The 21,284-nt window shown below is 43.3% G+C and overlaps 1 protein-coding gene across 1 annotated transcript in view; it reads left to right on the forward strand.

The window, feature by feature from the left end:
- LOC146340908 (microtubule-associated protein tau-like) overlaps positions 1–21,284 on the forward strand; it is a 160,333-nt gene that overhangs the window by 82,400 nt on the left and 56,649 nt on the right. The window contains exons 6-10 of the mRNA XM_084804475.1: positions 603–689; positions 7,211–7,273; positions 13,940–13,995; positions 17,312–17,444; positions 19,211–19,264. Of these exons, the coding sequence (XP_084660601.1) occupies positions 603–689; positions 7,211–7,273; positions 13,940–13,995; positions 17,312–17,444; positions 19,211–19,264 (393 nt within the window). The remainder of the gene's footprint in view (positions 1–602; positions 690–7,210; positions 7,274–13,939; positions 13,996–17,311; positions 17,445–19,210; positions 19,265–21,284) is intronic.

Consider the following 21,284-nt stretch of genomic DNA (forward strand, 5'->3'; position numbering starts at 1 on the left):
GGCCTTTACCACCACTCATCTCCCTAAGCTAATTGACACTTTGCTTGGTGAAATTTCTGGTGTCAGGTATCTTATTTCTGCCACCAAACTCAGTGGCTATCCCTCTGCGCCTCGTATGTCTGCCTTCCTGTTCTGGCCACTTATGCGCACAAGCCTGAGCCACCTTTGCCAGGGCTTAACTCAGGTTTGCCTTAGTTGGAAGGCGCAGAAGGTGAGTCCATGAATGTTTGCCAGTCCTGGATGACTCCATGGGCTGGGAACGGAACCTGGGAATGGAGAGAGGTACATGTTTTAATTTCATGGTGGTGCAGTAGATTGAGCAAGGGGTTTGGATGTGAGGTTCAGGCTCAAATTTCTGCTCAAGCTTGAGTTCACTTGTGTGGCTTTGAGCAACTGTTAGTCAGATTTATATCCCAGCCTTTTTTTAGGTTGAGTTGGCTCTTGTATCTGGTTCCCAACTTTATCCTCTGCTCACCTGGAGAATGACTGCTTTTGTGTTGCAGCCTTTTACAGCAGGATAGTCTTCAATTCTCTTAAACTAATTGATGTCCAAATAATTTTGATTTGCAGTGAAAGTTGCTTTGTGTTGCTTTTTGTTCCAGATGCATCTGCTCCATTAGTGGCGGAGAGAGCACATGAGGGTCGGACTGCAGCACGGCAGCGTGCGGAGATCCCTGAAGGGACTACAGGTGAGTCCTCCTATGAAGGAAGTGCTGCCCCCAAAAGACTGAATCACGACCATTTCACACATGACAGAATTCCTTCATACTCTGTCTAGTAAACATGTGTTTTGTGATAGCACGTAGATCTATAAATTGCAGCTTCCATGTTAAAATGCACACGGGAGGAAATCTTTTGCCAGTTGCTGCTCATATTATTTTACAGGGAAACCCACAATTTATAAATGTGTGCACCATTCATAACTGACACAAGAATTTTATGTTCTTTGTGTGTATGTATTTATCATACTTACATCCCTCTCTTCTTTTCGAAATCTCTGGGTCAGCTTACATGGGGCTCTAAATGGTCTCCTGTTCAGGCTTAGCTTCAATACCTGCAATGTCAGGGATCCCATACCATTTACTGGTCCTAATTTATTGTCACGTGCTCCCTGCTTCTCTGAGTGCATGGTTAGCACCACAGGGTTTTGTTTCCTAAGATGAGAGAATCTTAAGGTGTCTCTTTAATATTTGTTCCTCTTCATGGCCTCTGTTCATATGTATTGTATGCCTGCAGACAGCGACATCTCAGAATATTCTAGTGTTTATGAAGTGGGACCTGGCACTTGTCCTCTCCCGTTGAATGGGTGGACCCTGGATATATGGTCATGCCTTGAGGGATAGGCAAATTCTTTCTTGCCCAGTTTGCTTTCAGATGCAGTCCAAACAGCAGGACAGAGAACATTCTCCAACTTCTGAGATTTTAGGAACCCTTACTTTTCTCTCAAAATTAGTTCAGTCACTAGTTAGGTTACCTGTTGGTATGTCATTGTTTATTTCTCTGACACTTCAACAGTTGCCAAGTTTTCTCACAGATGAGTGTTTTCTCTTCGCAGACTTAAAATGGTTGGCCTTGTATGGTACAGCCCAACTCCCTTGAACAGTGCTATGTTTGTAGGGGGAAGGTCTCCATCACCAAGAAACAAGAAAAGTCACAGTCCATTTGTGCTCCATTGGCGTTACGTTTACTAGGCAAGCATGCAGGAACAGAGCCTTTGAATGCCTTCCTCTGGTGGTATGCTTTACAGGCCTCCAATGCCATGTTCTAAAGCTAGCCATGAGGCTGCTTTGAGTTTGGCTGCACCCTCTATGTCTTGGCATCTGACTGATCTTTGTTTCAGATACTGGTGCTCTCTTGTTCTCTGCAGTGGTTGTGTCTATGGTAGCATTAACTTAGATAGCTGCTAAAGTTAGGTGTCTCTCTTAGTTACACTCCAAGTTAAAAGTTACAGACTGAACAGAGGTTTCCTTGGAACTGAGGAAGAAAAAGAAACTTAAGCATCCAGATGAGACATCAGCTCCCACTATCCTGAAGCCTGCCACTCAGTTATTCTCATCTCAAAATGTGGTCCTAGCCCTGGCTTCTGCCCAAATCCTTCCATACCAGGAGGTGGGTTTTTACACGCATCAGCTATGGTCCTAACAGTCTCTGAACAGGAGCTTGCCCTCACCTCTCTTCATACTTGAATCTATCTTTAATTATTTTCATCAGGAAATCAAAAACTAGACTCCATGTCCACATCACAGTTGAGATTCCAGTAAGCAGATTATCTAGTCTGAGTCAGAAGGGAAGTTGCACCTTCTCATTGGATCTTATGCCACACTGCGCTGCAAGGTCAGAGTACCTGTGCTTTGCAGCCAGTCTCATCATCCCAGTTGGAATCATAGGTGCATGCCCCAAAGGGACTATGGGGGTTGATATCAGTCTGCTTGAGAACCTAAGTGTGGAGAGTGGAATTCTCAGCAGTAGTTTGGTTTGCTGTATTGTGAAATACTGTACTATGAGAAACATTATCAAGGCAGAGAATTCTTCTTCCAATCTTACAAGGAACGCCTGACCCCGTGGCTGTGGGTAAGCCACAGTATGTGACACTGTATTATACACATTGGTGCGCTCACATTTCTTTGCTCATCCATCACCCATGTGATCTGACATGGCAACAGTGACAGTGATTTCAGTGCCACCTTCTCCGACTTTCTTGCAGTGTCAATTGCTGCGTCACCTTTCAGTAGTCATCATCTTGTCAGTTCTGATCTTGCCTTTGGCAGCGTTGACTTCAGTTCCAAACACTGTCTTCAGTTCACTAGAGTTATCTGCACCAATTCTAGTACCTACCATTTCATTGATACCGATCCAATTTCCAGTTCCATTGACTCCTGATACATTTGCTCTAAGGTCCAGTCTCATTCACTGTCTCATTGGTTCTGATTCCTACTTAGTAGGATTTTGTTCCCAATTGCTCCTGCTATGCACGTTTCTGGATTAATGCCAGTATCCATTGTTGTGTTGGCTTTGGTACCATATTTGATCCAGATGGCATCTGCTTCTTCAATGATCACAGTTCAGGCTCTAAATTCTTCAGTATCTACAATCTCTTTGATACTATCCCAGCTATCAGTACCAAAGACATTTGCAGCTGATGTGTTCTCTCCACAGTATCGACCAGGTTCCTCATTGGATTTGAGTGACTTGGACTTGGACTATTCGCATTATGTCTTTCAGTAGTCTCCAAACCAATTTATTTGGGATCCCAAACTGGGCTTGCCCTCAGAATATCTGCACCTTTACCTGGAACCAAATGTCTGCATGGCCAGTGTCTTTGAATATGATGGTTCAATAGTCTCCTCCACTTATACACATTCCTGTATAACATATTGTCCAATCCAGAAGCTCTCCCTGTTTGGCCAGTCTTGTTGCAAAGAATCCTGGACAAAGAATCCTGTCATTAGTACCTCTGATTTCAAAGTGCTTGGAAAACATGTACTGTGTATAACCGGAAGGTTTGAAGTTCCTGTTTAAACACTCAACCTCTTACTCTGTGATGGTTGAGCATTCCTGTGTGAAAAAGGGAAAGAAATAACACTCCAGCCCTATGAATCCAGAGAGCAGGAAGCTAGATGTTCTGGGCAGGAAGTTTTATCCAGGATGTCTAAATGGAGTTTTATACTCCTATCCAGATTCAATGAGCATGACATCCACTTCATTCACACCTCTGTCTCTACCAGTCTCTGTTTTGGGTCTCATCTTTGGAACTTCGCTGATGCTTGAGGCAGTATTGCTGGAGTTCACTGGGTTCTAACCATTTTGGTTAGGGTATGTCATAGCCAGACCAGCTCAAGACATTTTGCTGCCTGAGGTAAAGCAGCCAGTGGCAACCCTTCCCCCACCCCCCTTGCCAGCAAGGTGCATGGTACACCTGAACATGCACGGAGTTGGCTTTAGAGAAACATTTCATTTCAGGTCAGTAGATGGAGCAAACATAATCCATACTACTAAACTGGTTGTCTCCTCTTCTCATAGGCCTGAATACACAGGTCCCCCAAAATCAAATAACTGAGGTGGAATCAGACAAATATTGGCCATAAGTTACAATATTTCCTGTGGGTTTACATATTAGGGGATGGGGTGGAAGCCAAATTGCAGAACACAGACATATCTAGGTATTTTGTCCGAGTTAGGAGTTAGCACAAACATACCCCAGCCAAGCCTAGCTGCTTAGCAAAACATGAACTGTTTTTAGACTGGGCAAAAGCATCAAACTGGGAAGAGGAGGAAGAAGCAGGTTAAAGGTAGAAGTAGCTCATTTGCTTCTCAAACGTTCTACCCCAGGGGCTTCAGAAAGCTGAAAATTATTGCAGCCCAACAGTCATGAAATGGTGACGTATGGAGGTGGAGTTTGGCATAATCAGTTGGCAATTGCTGTTATCATTTTATATTGATATTAAATCGCTCTTTCAGAAAGGTTAAATTCTTTGCCACAGTTGTTTCCTTGTAGCAGGGAGGTCCATAATTCAGCTTTCCTCAAGTTAAGGACAGACATTGACTCTGGAGGTATCATTAGTCAACCTCTCCATTTCAGGAAGAATTTGCTGTGATCCGTCTGGTGCACCTCCATATCTACCCCTACATCTAACTTCCATTCAGCTGGGGCTACCATATGATAACTTTTATGTTTTCTCCCACCCCTTGTTTTGCCATCTTTTCAGACGTTCTGAATTGTCCTCCCACACCCCAGTGGAACTTGTTCTGTCTTCAGTTAATGGGGCCAATGGCTACTTTGTGATTTGCACTTTTTGTTTTTTAAGACTGCCTTCTTGTCAGTCGTCATTTCTGCCAGGTGGGTCAGTGAGCAGAGCCCTTTGGGCAGATGCATCTTATTTACATCTCCACAGAGGCAAAGGAATATTGTGCTGTCATTTTTCCGTTATGCTGAAGGTGATGACAACTTTCCCCTTTAATCAAGACTTTTATCTTCCCATCTTTTCCACTGATCTCAAGGATGAAGCAGAACATGCCTTGCACATACTGAATGTTCAAAGAGCTCTGGCATTCTGTTTGGACACTGCAACATCCTTTCATGACCTGCAGTATGGTTAAGTCAGGATTGAAGACAACATCTCTTTTTTATTAGTTATCAGACTACTGAACTGACATGATGCCCCCTTCACTATTAAGGAAACTTTCCACATGAGCTATTTCTATCTCAGCAGCACTGTTTCAGGGAAGATCTCTGCCAGGCCTCTGTAGATCAGCTGCATGGTCTATACCTCAACATCTATCAGTCATTATGTCATCTATATCAGAGCTAGGGCACCCTTTACCTTTGGGTGAACCATCCTACAGCTCCTATAGAGTTTATTCAATTGATGTGCTTGCATCCACCTCCAGGTAGATTGGCTTGATAATCTCCCATACGTGTGACTGCATGGAATCCATGAAGAAAAGGTCAGGTTGCTTACTTGTAACTAGTGTTCTTCAAGTAGTCTTCTTTGCAGTCATACAAACTCTCCTACATCTTTGCTGAAGACTCTGATAAGGCCATGGCTGTCAAAAGGAACTGAATGGGATGGCTCTCACCTGCCCCTTGAGACATGCCCATTGTGTGAGATCTGCCCACTCAAGGGGAGGGGGCCAGTGCCAGCTCCCATGTTCTAAAGCTCTAGAGGTTTCTGAGATGTTGCTTTGTGCAGGTCCAGAATCCATATGTGTGACTGCACAGAAGACCACACAAATGTTAATTACAGGTAAACAACCGACTTTACTTTTAGAAATATGGAAGCGGAGCATATTGAAAGCAAAAGACTCCTACAACAGGAAAAGCACCAATCCTGCATCGGATTTCCAAACAGAATAGCTGCATGAGTCCACACAGCCCCTTTACACACACACACACACACACACACACCACCACCACCACCACCACCACCACCAAGGCTGCTTCCAGTCCAGTTAAATTCACAGCATTCTCTCTAGATTCAGACCTGCTACAAATTGTTTCTCTGCCCTTCCCACTATCTCTGATAAGTGTCACATTCCAAAAGCGGGAGGGACTTTCTGGCCATTAAGGAATCTGTGTAGATATGGAGTGGTTTACAAATGCTGTAAATAAATAAATAAGGAAAACATTCCCAGTTACTAGGGAGCATTAATGTTCTTTTGTCAAATTCCTGACACAGTCAGATGACACTTCAAGTAAAAGCTGTAGTAACGGACGCATTAACAATAATCAAGGGTGCTTACAGATGAGACTTCTATTGTGTAGTCAGCCTGCCTCATCCACAGAATTGTACAACGGGGTTCAGAAAACATCCTCTTCCATTTGTAACCCTCCTGTGTTTCCCCACTGCTTCTTCTGGTATGAGCTGTCCATCTGGAAGTACCCCATGACACTTCAAACTCATAACAATATTGTAAGAAGAAGCTCCTAGTGAGAGTTCTCAAGTCAAGAATCAAATAATTGAACCTTGTCAAATGTGTCTTATTTAAAAACAAAGGTCAATGGGTAGATAGGTCTTAATAATGCCTTATGGAGGGAGCAGGGACACATGGATTTTAAGGGCTCCAAAAAAGGCATTCCAGAGAATAAGAAGGGCGTCGAAAAGACTGACCAATTTGTTCTCAGTATCTTCAATTAACCCAGCTTCAGAGGAGCTCACCCTTAATACACTGGTCCTTGACTGCTCTTTTATCTTAAAGACATGCACAAAATCTGGGTTTGAAGGAAGTCAATCTGGAAGAAGCTCACACCTCCCCAGCAACCACAGTGTTAGGCATGTCTAAGCCCATTGATCCAATTGGGCTTGGGGATGTCTAACTTTGCAAAAGGTTAATATAACTTTTGATTCTGCAGAACAGTATGCCTTCACTTTTGAGAAACTTGGAAATTCATTGTATCTGGCAGTCAGGTTTCTTTAAAAAAACACCTATATATTTTTTGGCAGATTCTGTGAATTTTACTATACTTCTCTTCAAGTGTCTGACATGTTCACTGCTGAATATGATTCAAGAATAGATCACTGCTGATCTTTCTTTTTAGTGGGGATATTCCTCACCATTTAATCTAATTTTCATTTAAATGTGCTGCCATGCAATATATTTACTCATACAGCATTTGTAAGATGGGTAAAACTGGTAGGAAGATGAGAGGCATTTGTATTGTACTACTTTTAATGTTGAAACCATTTTCCTGTCCTCAATTTGGAAAATGTAGCTGAGGAAGCAGGCATAGTCTCTACTCCTAGCCATGAGGACCATGCTGCAGGGGATGCTCAAGGTAAGCACGGGATTGTTCTGCAGAACCTAGAATGCTGAGCTTCATGCTACTGGCAGTGGGGGGGTGGGGGCGTTGCCATCAGATAGGAGTATTGCTCTCTTGTGCACTCTGAAAATATAAGCAGTCAGTGTACACTAACTATTGACTCTCCTATTGCCTGGGTCCCCAACATGGTGTCAGGGTGGAATCTGAGCCCATAGAGCCCCAGAGCAGTTCTGATTCTGAGGAGGAACAGCAATCCGTGGGAGAGGAGCTCGCTCATCTCTTACAAGCACAGCAGCTGGCAGAGATTCCTCCTGCCAGCATTCCTGGGAGAGATAGTGACCCTGGCAGTGAGAGAGCACTGGAGGGGGGCTTGCTGGACGCTCGGCGCAGATGCAGGGGGCGACGACGGAGGGTGCCGGAAGGAGGCACTCCGCTTGTTTGGCGCTCAAACAACGGTCGCGTCCTGAGGACCCAAGGGGAAAAGGGAGGATCTCTCCATAGCCCATAAGTTCAGAGTCCCGCGCTTCTTCTTCAAACGGGGACCAACTGCCTTACCTGGAGCTTAGGCTACTCTGCTATCTTTCCCCAGTGCTGTTCCTTGCTTAGTCGCTAGTGATTAGTATCTGAAAGAGTCATAAAGTAATAAAGCAATAAAGCCTTGGAAAGAATCCTCGTCGTCTGTGTCCTGAGTTGGCTATTGGAGGGGACTGCAAGAGGCAGCTAGGGCGCTCCTGACACGTGGTGCCCGGGGCTCCTCCAAGGGCACCCACAAAGCTTTCCACTTCCCTTCCCCCTTTATTTTTTTAAATAAAGCCTTGGAGAATGTTAGGGTAGTCTTCTTCCTTTCTCTTTCTAGCCTCACTATTTCTGTCCTCCCACCTCTTTAGTTCACAGTTTCTCCCCCCTCTTAACCTCTAGCCTTGCTCTTTCCCCCTTTGCCTTGCTATTTCTTCCTTCCGCCGAGCCTCTGGCTTTGCTGTTTTTCTCTCCACCTCTTTACCTTGCTGTTTCTCCCACACACACACTCTAGCCTTGCTCTTTTTCTCCCCTATACCTCTTTGCCTTGCTATTTCCTCTCTTGTAGCCTCTAGCTCATTATTTCTTTCTCACTCCCCTCTTTAGCTCACTTTTGACTAGCCAACTTCCCATGGCAGCCATTATGTGACTAGCCACATCCTCCATGAGAGCCATTTTGTGTGGTGCCCACAGCAGTTTCTCAAATCCCCAAATGTGCTCATGGGCCCAAAAAGTTTGGAGACCTCTGCCCTATCATTTTCATTTTGAAGGGGAGCAACTATAATTTATTGATATGGGAACAAGCCACAGTGAGCCTGTGGTGCATGTGCTGAGCATTTTTACCAAATTGAAGTTGAAGCTAATGTCCTGAAGGAGAGCATAATTTTGGAAAAAGTGCTAGAAGTAGGCAAGCTTTCAGAGGAGAACATTTCCTTGGACGGGGAGACAGTGGATACTGTGCAGATCTCAGAACCGCAAAAGGCTCCCAGAAAGAAAGCTACAAGTTGTACATCAGAGAAACAGAGCAGTCGATTGCCACTTCTGAAAGGTGTGTGCTTGTGCGTGTGTGACTCAGTTGTCCCGCTTAAAGAAGGCGAAGCTGCTAGAATCAGTCGTGAGCTTGCACATCTCCCTGAATCCCGCTGCTTTGACATTCACCTGATAAGATGACAAAAAACAAAGTTGCCAACGTGGCACTGCTTTATATTCTTTTCTTCTTGTATTTAGATTTTTGGAGTGAGTGCAATCCATTCATGCAATGGGTGCATGGTTTTCTTGCATGGATGCCGCTATTCCTTCTCACTCACCCCCATCCCATTCATTTTTGCTTCATGTGAGATGCGATGTAAGCAACTAATGGAACCAACAAGATAAAATATCTTTAGAGAAAGAATAAAGCTAATTGATCCTGTCCTTCATTGGAACCCAGTTTTACGACCTGTGACTTATTAGCCATGCAAGTCTTTGATCATCATCAGGCACTCCTATTTTAGCTTATCTGATGGCTGTTGGAGGCCATTGTGGCATGTGTCAAACTAAGAATGTTTCACTTACGTTGGCTTTGGCTTAAATTTCTAATGCAAATGTAAACATACAATAGCTGTAATTTCCATTCTTCTATTTCTGTTCTGTGTTCTATCATCACACACAGCACAAATACTGTACAAGAGGCTTAAAGATACATTTCTAAGCCTCGTGTGAAAATTCAAATGATAACGGGGATTTTGCTGTGTTCCTTTTCCCTCACTTTTGTAGGGTGAGACAGCAGCCTCAGGTGACAGCTGCTATGGCCCATATACTTAGTAGAAGATCCTTAACAATGCCCCCCACCCCCAGTAATATAGCCACTTACCTTCTTTACCAACAACTTTGCATTCACTTCAGAAAGTTATCCTGCTTACTATGAAATACCATTTCAGGCATCTCAAGCTATCCTATCGTTTTGAAGAAATGCATGAGTAGAAAATATGTACCTTATTTTAGAACATTTTTGCTGCTCTTCACAGTCACCTTATAGCTTCATATGTGGGGATTTTAAAGAAGCAAAGTGTATCTTCAATAAAGAAGGAATAAATAATATGACATCACAGTTTTGAACCTTTTAGAAATGTTGAGGTAAGGAGTCACTTGCTACTTTTCCTCCCTCTGCTCAAAAATACTTGGGGCTTTTTTGCGTCTTGCACATCAGACAAACAGATGGAACAGTTAGTCCTGGGTTTTTTGTTTCTCTTTTCATTTTATCCTATTTTTCAGAATTTGTAATATGGTAGTTTTGAGTACTGAAATCCATTTACAAAGTATATTCTTAGCTTCAGTTGTGGTCATAGTGAACATTGCCAATCGTGAATGGCTCACACAGGTATTTAAAGCACCATATCTTTGGAAGAAAGATGTCATTGGACATGTTCATTGTGTGCCCTAGAGAGAGGAATGCTGTTGAATCTTGTCAGAATTGTTTGAATTTTACAGAGAGCTTGCAGAGACTCTGTAAATCCAGAGCATTTCAGAACAGTTATAAGGGAGAAAGCCTTGGCTATATTCACTGATATTTGTCTGGCTGTCTTTTTGTTCCTCTGGAGACATTTTAGGGCAGAGAACTTAATTGGGAGCTTCTTTGGCAATAATACCTTTGATTATGTCAGAGGTCTTTTCTGTCAGCATTAGAAAAGAGCATTGGAATTAAACGACAAACATTTTTCCAAAGGAGCTCTTGGTTCCCAGCCACAGGAAGAAGAGATTCAAGGTCCAGAATGAGTAGCTTTACATTCTCACTTGAACTGAGTAGTTAATGAATGTGTTGAGAATCTTTTATTGAATTTATCAGATTAGAAGTCTCAAAACTCCAGCTTCAGATTGTAGCAAGGAGGGAGGTTCTGAACTGTCAGAATCTACTAGTACACCCTATGCTGGAATGAAGACTTAAGCCGCTGAAGAGGAAAGCTCTTGAAGAGATGAGGAAGAAAAAGGGATGTGTGCTGTTTAGACTAGGCACAGGTAACTCTAATATCAAATGATTCCGTGACAAGCTGGAGTGCTCCTTGAGGGGATCATATGACTGAAGGAAGTCTGCTGCATCAAGCTTATCACCTCAACATGTATGGTAGCTGAGAAGTGGGCCCTCAAATTAACCCTACAGGTCATTGTACACTGGTAGCAATGGACAACATATCTACAACAGATATCTACAGCTTGATGAAAATGTCAACCCTGTGTGTGGCTGCTGTAAAAAAAGGCAAACTCCATGTTAGGGCATAATTAGAAAAGGAATTGAGAATAAAACTGCCAATATCATACTGCCCTTATACAAATTTATGGTGTGACCACAGTTGGAATACTGTGTACAGTTCTGGTCACCACACCTAAAAAAAGATATTGTGGAGCTGGACAAAGTGCAGAAAAGAGAAACTAAAATGATCAAGGGGCTGGAGCATCTCCCCTGTGAGAGCAGGTTACAGCAGCTGGGATTATTTAGCTTGGAAAAAAGGAGGGTAAGGAGAGGTATGATAGAGGTCTACAAAATTATGCATGGCGTGGAGAATGTGGATAAGGAGATGTTTGTCTCCCTCTCTACAAAATACTAGAACCCAATGGGGTCATCGCATGAAGCTGATGGTGGAAGATTCGGGACAGATAAAAGGAAATACTTCTTCACACCGCGCATAGTTAAAGCAGGATGTATTGATGGCCACCAATTTGGATGGCTTTAAAAGGGGGTTGGACAAATTCCTGGAGGAAAAGGCTATCAATGGCTACTAGTCCTGATGGTTATGTGCTACCTCTAGTTTCAGAGGCAGTGAGCCTGTGTACACCAGTTGCTGGGGAACATGGGCGGGAGGGTGCTGATGCACTCGTGTCTTGCTTGTGGTTTCTTGGTCGAGAGCTGGTTGGCTGCTGTGTGAACAGAATGCTGGACTGGATGGACCCTTGGTCTGATCCAGCCTCAGTTCTTAAAATTCAATCTTGGGGAGGATGGAGCAGCATGATTATGGGCTCTGCTTAAGAGCTGTGATTTCAAGGCTTAGTTTGTTCAGAAGGGTGTCATGCAGGTATCCATGCACATAATGGGAGGATGATCATCACCAGTCAGCATAAATGACCCCTTCACAAAAGGTATCAACCTATTCTTGACAGAACAAAAAGTAAAATGTGTACAATTCTGAAGTAGAGGAGGATTGACTGCCATTTTTCTTGGAAAGGCAGGATATAAAATAAATGGTGCCAATTTTGGGGTACCTGTTCATGATTTACTAGTCATGGACCATAATATTTGCATTCCCTCAGCTTCTTGTAGGCAGGGGTCAGAACTTTGACTGCAATCTACCAGTTGATTTTCAGGAGATCAGCAGTGCTCTCAGTCTCCCTTCCTCTTCAGGCAGTGCTGCATAACTGATTAGTTGGCTCAGTTGGGGCCGGGGGGCATGTCAGCACTGTTTTCAAAATCCTTTGGATGCATGGTATTTTTTTAAAACTCTGGTCTGTGTGCAAAGCTTCTTCTCTCCAGCAGTCTCTGTTAGCTTCCCTTCTTCTAGGACTTGGCAGCTCCAGCTACATAGTCTCTGCAGCTCTCTCTCTTTCTCGCTATCTTTCCCTAACCTTCCCTGAATACACACACACACACACAGAATACCTTGTCCCACTGGACAAGCTGCCATCCTGGAACGCTGGTAAATTGTTATAAAAGGGCTTCAGGAATGACGAGAGCTGAGGGGAAAACCAGTCATTTTTTAGAATCGAAGGATTGTGAGCTGAACTCTGGTGCTCACAATAAATCATAGAATCATAGAATAGTGGGGTTGGAAGGGGCCTACAAGGTCGAGTCCAACCCCCTGCTCAATGCAGGAATCCAAGTCAGAGCATCCCTGACAGATGGCTGTCCAGCCTCGTCTTGAACGCCTCCAGTGTGGGAGAGCCCACCACCTCCCCAGGTAATTGGTTCCATTGTTGTATTGCTCTAACAGGAAGTTTTTCCTGATGTTCAGCCGGAATCTGGCTTCCTGTCACTTGAGCCCATTATTCCGTGTCCTGCACTCTGGGATGATCGAGGAGAGATCCTGGCCTTCCTCTGTGTGACAGCCTTTCAAGTACTTGAAGAGTACCATCCTATCTCCCCTCAGTCTTCTCTTCTCAAGGCTAAACATGCCCAGTTCTTTCAGTCTCTCCTCACAGGGCTTTGTTTCCAGTCCCCTGATCATCTTTGTTGCCCTCCTCTGAACCCTCTCCAGCTTGTCTGCATCCTTCTTAAAGTGCGGTGCCCAGAGCTGGACACAGTACTCCAGATGAGGCCTAACCAGTGCTGAGTAGAGGGGAACTAGTAGTTCCCGGGACTTGGAAGCTATGCTTCTATTAATGCAGCCCAAAAGAGCATTTGCCTTTTTTGCAGCCACATCACATTGTTGGCTCAGACTTGTGATTGACAACAATTCCAAGATCCTTCTCGCTTGTAGGCTCAGCACTCTTGTACTAGTAGTGTTTAGAAACTGTGAGGGGTTGTTAAAGTGATCTGTCACTTCAGTAGTTAAAAGGCTGCAGTGGTCTTGCCAGTTCCTGACATCACACTGCAAACAGAGCTGCACACAGAGCACTTGACGGAGTTGCTAGAAGTGGTACCAACTGGGTGGAAACACACAGTATTATGTCTTTCCCAATACAGCTGGCTTGATTCTTTTTGGCTGGTTTTCTTTCTGAGATGGTTTGTGGCAAAACATGCTTACCTTTTGCATTAATGCTTACCTTGAAAGAAAAAGCAAGTTTACAAAGCAGGAATAATAGTTTCATAAGAAATTGAGATTTCCTATTACTGTTTACGCAAGAACAAAGGGGAACTGCATGCTATAATTGGAGTCTAAGGGTGCTTTCAGAGAAGGCTTTTCTCCTGCAATTGCCCTGACTCATTTAAGGAATTTTATGGGGTGTCCAGATATCATTGTTTTCCATTTGTAACCCTCCTATGTTTTCCCACTACTCCTTTCGTCTTTTTTCTTACTAGAGATAATCTTTTCAAGAGGGAAAGATGGGATAGCTGCACCGTGTCTTTTGATTTGTAGTGCTGGGAGCCCTCCATCTGGAAGCACCCTGAGTGGTTTGCCATTTTTAGGATTTTTTAAAAAACCCACCCCCTTGCTCCTCACAAAGCAAAGTATAACTGTAATTTTCCTTTCTCATCAGCTCGTATTGATAACAAAGATAAAAATGAGACTGGGATTGAAGAGGCAAAACCAAAGGTAAGCCGACAAGTACATGAACACAGATATACTTCCTCCTCTCTGCATTCTTGGCTTTTCTTGAAATGCTGCTGCTGTTTTAATTATGTGGGGCTGCTATCTGGTAGAAACCTTTAAATGCAGTTCAGAGGTCCAAAGTGTCTGACTGTCCATGAAGTGTTGTTTCTGAACTATTGGATACTTCCCTAATTCTGGTGTTGGACTCTTCTCTCTCCCCCCCCCCCCCCGGTGCTTTTCCCCAAAGCTCAAAATGTGCAATCTCAGCCAGACTCCCTTTAAACAACTGGTTTATCCTATTTACCCAAGAGGCTACAATGGGTAGTATCTAATAGGGGATGTGCACGTGTGGCCAGCCCTGGTCCGTGCGTGGCTGCAATATGGTGTTTCCGGGCGCATGCCCCAACATGACTGAAAACAGTAGTTTTGGAAAGGGCCAGGTCGCACATGGCCCCTGTTGCATGCTACCCTTTATTCTCTATCTCTGAACTAGGTCTGGACAAGACGTTCCTGCTCCAGAACTTGATAGCTTTTTGCATAGAGTTTCATTCGAGTTTAAGTACCTCTAGGAAGCATTTCTGTGTGGGCTGACGTCTGGTGGTGAGGGATAAGCTTTTAAATGTGTGAAGCTTTAATTTATGTTTAATGTTAGCTTGATTTTACTGTATATTGATATGCCTTGAAGCGTAACCTACATAGGACCTAATGTTTGAGGTGGGAAAAAATCTAAACAAAATACATAATTTAAGACATTGTTAATGAAAGCATCTGCCTCTCTGCTGCACCTACTTCATGCTGTACAAAATCAGCAAATCTCTTTTTTTTCTGCCTATGGTTTGAACTTTCCAAGGGGTTCTTGGCCTCAATAAAATTAGGAATGCATGAGAAAGGATTGTATTGTCTAAAGAGATGATAAAGAAAGTCACAGAATGGATCAGGGCACCTACAAGAAGCTTGAAAAGAAGGGTTGGTTTGACAGAACCCCAGACTTGCCAGGACAAGCCCAATGACTGGAAGTGCAGCACTCTTGTACTGGCCCAAGTATCTAAGGCCCGTCCTCCCCAGACTGTGTTTCTGGGGTTCTACAGTTACTAACTACATTCTACTACCTAACTTTCATATTAACTACTTGGCAGATGTTTACTGACCATATATAGAGATGTCAAGATAACCGCAGTCTAGCCTGTTTATCAGTCATAGTAGTTCAGGAACCCTTCTTTCTATGACAGTGATAATATTGGAGTGGATTGCTGGCAAATAAGCTTTAGGCTGTACTTCTGAAATGAGCAAACTTTTAAAGATGGAAACCAGTTCAGACACCCATACATGCCATTGGCACGTCTTGCGGGAGTACGAGAATAAATGACAAAAGTCTCTGGTTATTTTTCTGGGTTTTGTTGCAAGATAAAAGGGACAATGAAACAGTCGTCATCTCTCCAAGAATTCTACTTTATGATGAACTCATGGTGGCAGCCAACACCATGAAAATAAGAAATATGGTATCTAGAAGCATATTTTCTTTCAAATGCTCATTTGATTCATTCTTCAAAGGCTTGTGATTTCAGTCCTTAATCCTTCTAAGGCTGAGATGCCTGGCATAAATCGTTGACACACCTTTCTTATGTCAGTGCAGTGTAGGAGAAAGAACTGATTTCAGTTATGTTCTAACTTTTTAGCATGTTTAAGGCCATTGATTTTTCTTACTTTAGTTTAATCACTACCTTCTTTCAGTTTTTTGGATTATTTTAAATTTTTTTCTTTCTCATGTTGATCTTTGGCTTAATTGTATTTTGTTGACATATTTTAAAGACATCCATACCTTCCGCTGTCAAAATCCCCAAAAGTAGATCCTCCGTTAACCCCAAACAAAACTCCTCTGTTAGTTCTATCCCTTTGAAAAAACTCTCCAACCCTGCTGAGTTCTCAGTACCAGCTTCTGCCCCTAAATGCATCTCTTCTATCGCATCCCGACCAACCACAGGAACAAAAGGAAAAAAAAGGCAAGGTAAGGAAATGGTTAAAAAGAAGTTGACGGGGGGGAATGGCGGGGATGCATTTATTTCTCTCCTACCCGATCAGCTTCCTGTCATTGGGTTGCTATGTCTATTCCCAAATAGTTTGTACTTACCTTGCTGTTTCCTGTGGGTGGAGATGTGGATATGTTTCACTTGGTTATGGCTAGTTAGTACCACCACACTCTCCTATAATTTTTTCTGCCATTTTAAGGGACCAACCTAGGATTGACCAGTGATTTTTTATAGCTGATTTGAATAATAACTCCTTGTAATGGTTAGATGAACAGCCCCACAATGCAGTTAAATTGTGTTTGGTTAACTCTAATTCACTTTGAATGAAGTCAAGAAAACTTGTCACTTGATACAGTAATGTGCTCAGGTGGAGAAGTGGCTGTTTTGAAGAGGGCTCGATGGCTATTGCACAACTTTGCAATGTAGAGAGGAAATGAAAGGAGCAAATATAAACTTCCTTTAACTTCATCTACTATGCTTAAATCCTTCTTCATTCTTAGTTTTGTGTTCATGTTTATTTTCTTGGCATTGCCTACATAATAGTGACACAGACTTTATATAGGCAGTGGATTTATAATACATTCGACCCGTTGCTCAGCTTTTCCAGATGGCAGATGTGTTTGCATATTATTACATTCATCCATGAATCTCCATAGAGGGCTGTGCTGATGTAATGGTGAAAGATTTATTCCACAGTCACATATTTTTATCGTTAGCTAGATGTCAGATTTCCATGATATATAAAGGAAACATAGAATGGGTGCATTCAGTCCATGGGTGTAAAAGGATTATGTAACAGTATTAGGACCAGGCATTTCTGCTCTAAAATGTGTGTGCTTTGGGAGCCAAGGGGCAAAGTAGCATGAGCTGCATTCTTCTCCTTTCCTCGATAGTATTCACTGGTACAATATCAACACTGTGGTACAGAAGGTATAGTGTCAGGACTGGGGCCTAACAGACCTGTTCAAATTTTAGCTAGCCATAGGCTGACTGGACAAATTGCTGGGTTTACTTCCCTGGGATTCACAATGGGAACAGTTAACAAAAATAAATGAGAGAAGACAAGAAAAAAGCATTTTGTACAAGGAAAGCCTCATACAAGGTAATAAATACATGGTATAGTCATGCGGCCAGTATTGGAGTCATGAGTCAATTTTTTCCTTAGGTTTCTGAGAATTAGATTGAAAATATGTAAAAGAAAGGAGAATCCCCTCATTATTAGCAATTTGCTCTCCCTTTTTTAGTGTATGAGCAGTGGAATACATGCTGCCATTTCCCCATTCTATCACCAGGGTCCGGATATGAAAAGTGCAACAAAGATAGCCACTCCACGCCCTGCTGTGGCACAGAACCAGAAGAGCCCAGCCAGTGCTTCTCGGATCCCTGCCAAAACTCCCACCATTCCCAAGACGCCACCCAGCCTTGGTAAGAGGAGAGGTTTGTTGTGTGTTGATTCTGTCCCACATAGAGCCTCAGATAAATTTCCAGAAGGCAAAAAAAAAATCTACTCTTTAGTTTTATTGGGATCTCTTTCACATATGAATATGAAGGTGTCATGATTTTGCCATGTCTGGATGGGGTTGCACAAGCAGGTTTGTAGCTTGGGGGTTCTCCTGGAGTTGTCTTGTCACTTGAGGCGTAGGTGGCCTCAGTGGCACAGAGTGCCTTCTACCAGCTTCAGTTGGTGGCCTGGCTATACCCCTATATGGGCAGGGATAACCTGCCTTCAGTAGTCTGTGCTCTGGTAACCTCCAAGTTAGATTACTGCATTGTGCTTTACATAGGGCTGCCCTTGAAGACAATTTAGAAGCTGCAGCTTGTGCAAAATGCAGCGGCCAGATTGATAATGGGGACCTGTAAGTCTGGACATATAACGCCGATTCTGTCCAGCTTGCACTGGCTGCCTGTAGATTTCTGAGCCAGATTCAAGTTGCTGGTTTTGACCTATGAAGCCTTCCATGGCTCGGGACCACAATACCTGATGGAGTGCCTTTCCCATGTGAACCGTACACTATGATCATCATCTGAGGGCCTCTTCTGAGTGAGGCTCAGTGGGTGGCAACAAGGAAGAGGGCCTTCTCAGTGGTGGCCTCCTGATTGTGGAACAATCCCCCAGTTAGGCCCGCCTGGCGCCAGCACTGTCATCTTTTTGGTGCCAGGTTAAGACCTTCCTGTTTTCTCAGGCATTTGATAGCATAGGATAAGGGTTTTAACAGGTCCTAGGATTTCTTATGGTTGATGGTTAAAAATGTCTGTGTGTGTGTGTATATACACATTTTTAACAATGTGTGTGTTTGTGTGTGTATAAAAAACACACACCATATAAAAAGCACACATATATACGTGTGTGTGTGTGTTATGTTGTATATAAATGGTTTTTTTTAAACTATGTTACAATACTGTCTTTTTGTGGTTTTAAATCTCTGTAAACTGCCCAGAGAGCTTTGGCTATTGGGCGGTATAGAATAATAACAACAACAACAACAATAGTCCTTCCTCAGTGCATTCTTCTTGGCAGTAGATGTGACCAGGAACACATTTACTGCCTGTGGAAAATGACCCTCTGAAAACACTGAGGTGATTCTGAAGGGAGAGTGACTTGAAGGTGACACACTTTAACATCTCTAAAATGAAGCTGACAAGGGCCTTAAGGCTGGAATTTCAATAAAAGAACATGAGAAGTACTTCCAGACAAGGCTTTTATTGTGCCATCGCTCTGCTTCAAACATGGAATTTGTACCCCTTCCCTTTCCTATTTCTACCCCTCCTGTGTTTTCCCATCCCTTCTTCTGCCTTTTTTCTTACAAAAAAAAAAATCAATTGAGGAGGGAAAGGCAGAATAGTTGCATGTTCCTTTTGATGGTTAGTTTTAGGAGCTGTCCAGCTGGCAGCACCCATTGCCCTTTCCCACTCAAAATCATAAGCTGAACTTTTAATGAACCTGCATAAAGTAATTGTAGTTGTGAACTTCCCGTAATTGTGTTGTCATCCAGTGGAGCTTGGTGAACTGACTTTCCCAACAGATGAGAACAAATATAGTGATTTGGGGTATTTGATCTTCTAGAACAGTGCCATGCATTTCCATTATGTGGCAATTATTCCACTGTTACATGGTTGCTTCTGTTTTGCTAAGAGCAGATAACTCACAAAATGTTTATAGGTTCACTAAAAGATTATTTTTGTTCTTCCAGCTGCCAAGAAGGAACAGAGGCGACCCCCTACCACAGCAGCAAAATCTGAAAGAGGTAAAAAAAGGGGGGGCAGGATTCTGTTCCATCTTCATTCCTAAAGAATCGCAAGTCAGGGTTCTGGCACTGACCTAAACTCTGTGAATCTCTGCTATTTCCATTAGCACCCACCTTGCATGTAAAATATGATTTTACATATTAAAATATTTTTCATCCCCTTTTCTGTTGGAAAGACAGGTAGAAAAAATGAGAAAAAGGATGTAAAATACAGCATGCTATATACATGTGTTTTTTTTAAGGACAACATTTAAAAGTGAAAAATGATGAAGGAAGTTGTAGGACTTTTTTTTGTCTAAACATGCATAGGATTGCACCCTTAATAAATAAAATGTACATAATACAGCCTCAAGGGCAGCAATAATTTGGTTGACCAGTGTTTCTCCTTAGGTGTAGATTGTGTGTGTGAGTAGGTCCATTTGGGAAGAGATAGGTCATAAAATATCATGGCTCAAGGATGCTTAGGGCTTTAGAAGTCAGAACAAGCACTTCAAATTGAAACTGGAAAAACATTACTAGCTAGTTGGTTGCTTCATTTGCCAAGCTCCAGTTAGTATTCTTACAGCTGCATTTTAAACCAGTTGGTGTTTCTGACTACTGTTCAAAGGCAGCTTCACATAGAATACATTACAGTAGTTTCATCTAGATGTCACTAAAGCATGAATGACTGTTAAAATTACAGCTTTTGATTAGAAGGTTTCTTCTCAGGAGAATTGTTTGGTGTTGGGACTGAGAAGGAAGAGATCTATCTAGGGGGTTGATGGAAAGGAGGAAAAAAAGAATACCTTTATTTCTTAAGCTCCTCTGCTGAGATCAGCTCTGTGGCTCAATAAAATGGATCAAATGGCCCATCATAACCTCAGTTGGTACCAGGCTGTTTTACTCAGACCTGATCCAGTCAACACAACAATCTACATTTTTGAGTACGTTCAGGCTCTTTGTGGCGAGGGTAGCATTCCTTTAGTGCCGGGATGCACAACATTTTTGGTCACGAGGGCCGGGTGGGCTGTCTGCTGGGGTGGCGGGGACCTCAGATATAAACACATGTACACCATTGTCACACTCACCCCAGCAGCAACAGATCTTGGGCTTGCAGCAACACCATCAAGGTACTGAAGCCCCCGCTCCACCCAAGCCACCCCAAGAGGACCACCAGAAAAGGGGAAGAAATGCTCTAGGAATAGGTTCTGTGCTTCCTGCCACAGAGCAGGAACCTCATTCCAAGTGTATCTTAGGAAGTAGGCAGGAACCTCAGCCACTGCTTCCTGGGGTGCTCTGGGAACAAGGTTCCTGCTCTGTGGCAGGGAACCATAGAGCCTGTTCCTAGAGAGTACTTTACTCTCCCCCCTTCCTTTTTTGGCGGCAGCAGATGCTGGGGGGTCTGGGGGCCACCAGATAGGGTGGGAGGGGCACACTTTTAGGACCTCTGCTCTAGTGGGTCTATGGCTAGTCAAATGGGGCAGTAGGTCATTCACCATCATATCAGCTTCACTCTCAGTGAATCAGCATCCAGTATGTCATTTCTTCAATACAATAACAACAGTATGTAACCTAGCAGCAGTGAGCAGGAAGTGTATCAGGGGTGCACAACTTGTTTAAGCCCAAGGGCCAAATTCCATGGAGAAGCATCCAAGCGCCACATCCCAGTGGTGGGTCGGGCTGAAGGCAAAAGAGGCCAAACTACCAGCATATTTTAGCTTAAGCTCTGACTGCCAGGAATTTGATATCCTTGTTGACAAGATGGTAAAATGTAGGTTGGACAATAGCACACTTAGGTGGATTTGCAGCTCATTGAGCAGCTGTGGCTCAATGGCTCAGCATCCTCCTGGAGGGGGGCCTCTAGTGGAGCGCAGCAGGGCTCTGTCCTAGGCCCTGTGGCATTCGACACTTTTATAAATGACTCGGATGACACTGCAGAGGGGTGACTTATCGAATTTGCAGATGGCACGAAGCTAGGAGGGATACCCAACACCACAGAAGACAGGATCAAGATTCAAAAGGATCTAGACAGGCTGGAATA

This window comes from Heloderma suspectum, chromosome 6 (genome assembly GCF_057233095.1).
Source record: "Heloderma suspectum isolate Gila_16-S chromosome 6, 16-S_ref, whole genome shotgun sequence".
Taxonomy (NCBI): Eukaryota; Metazoa; Chordata; class Lepidosauria; order Squamata; family Helodermatidae; genus Heloderma; species Heloderma suspectum.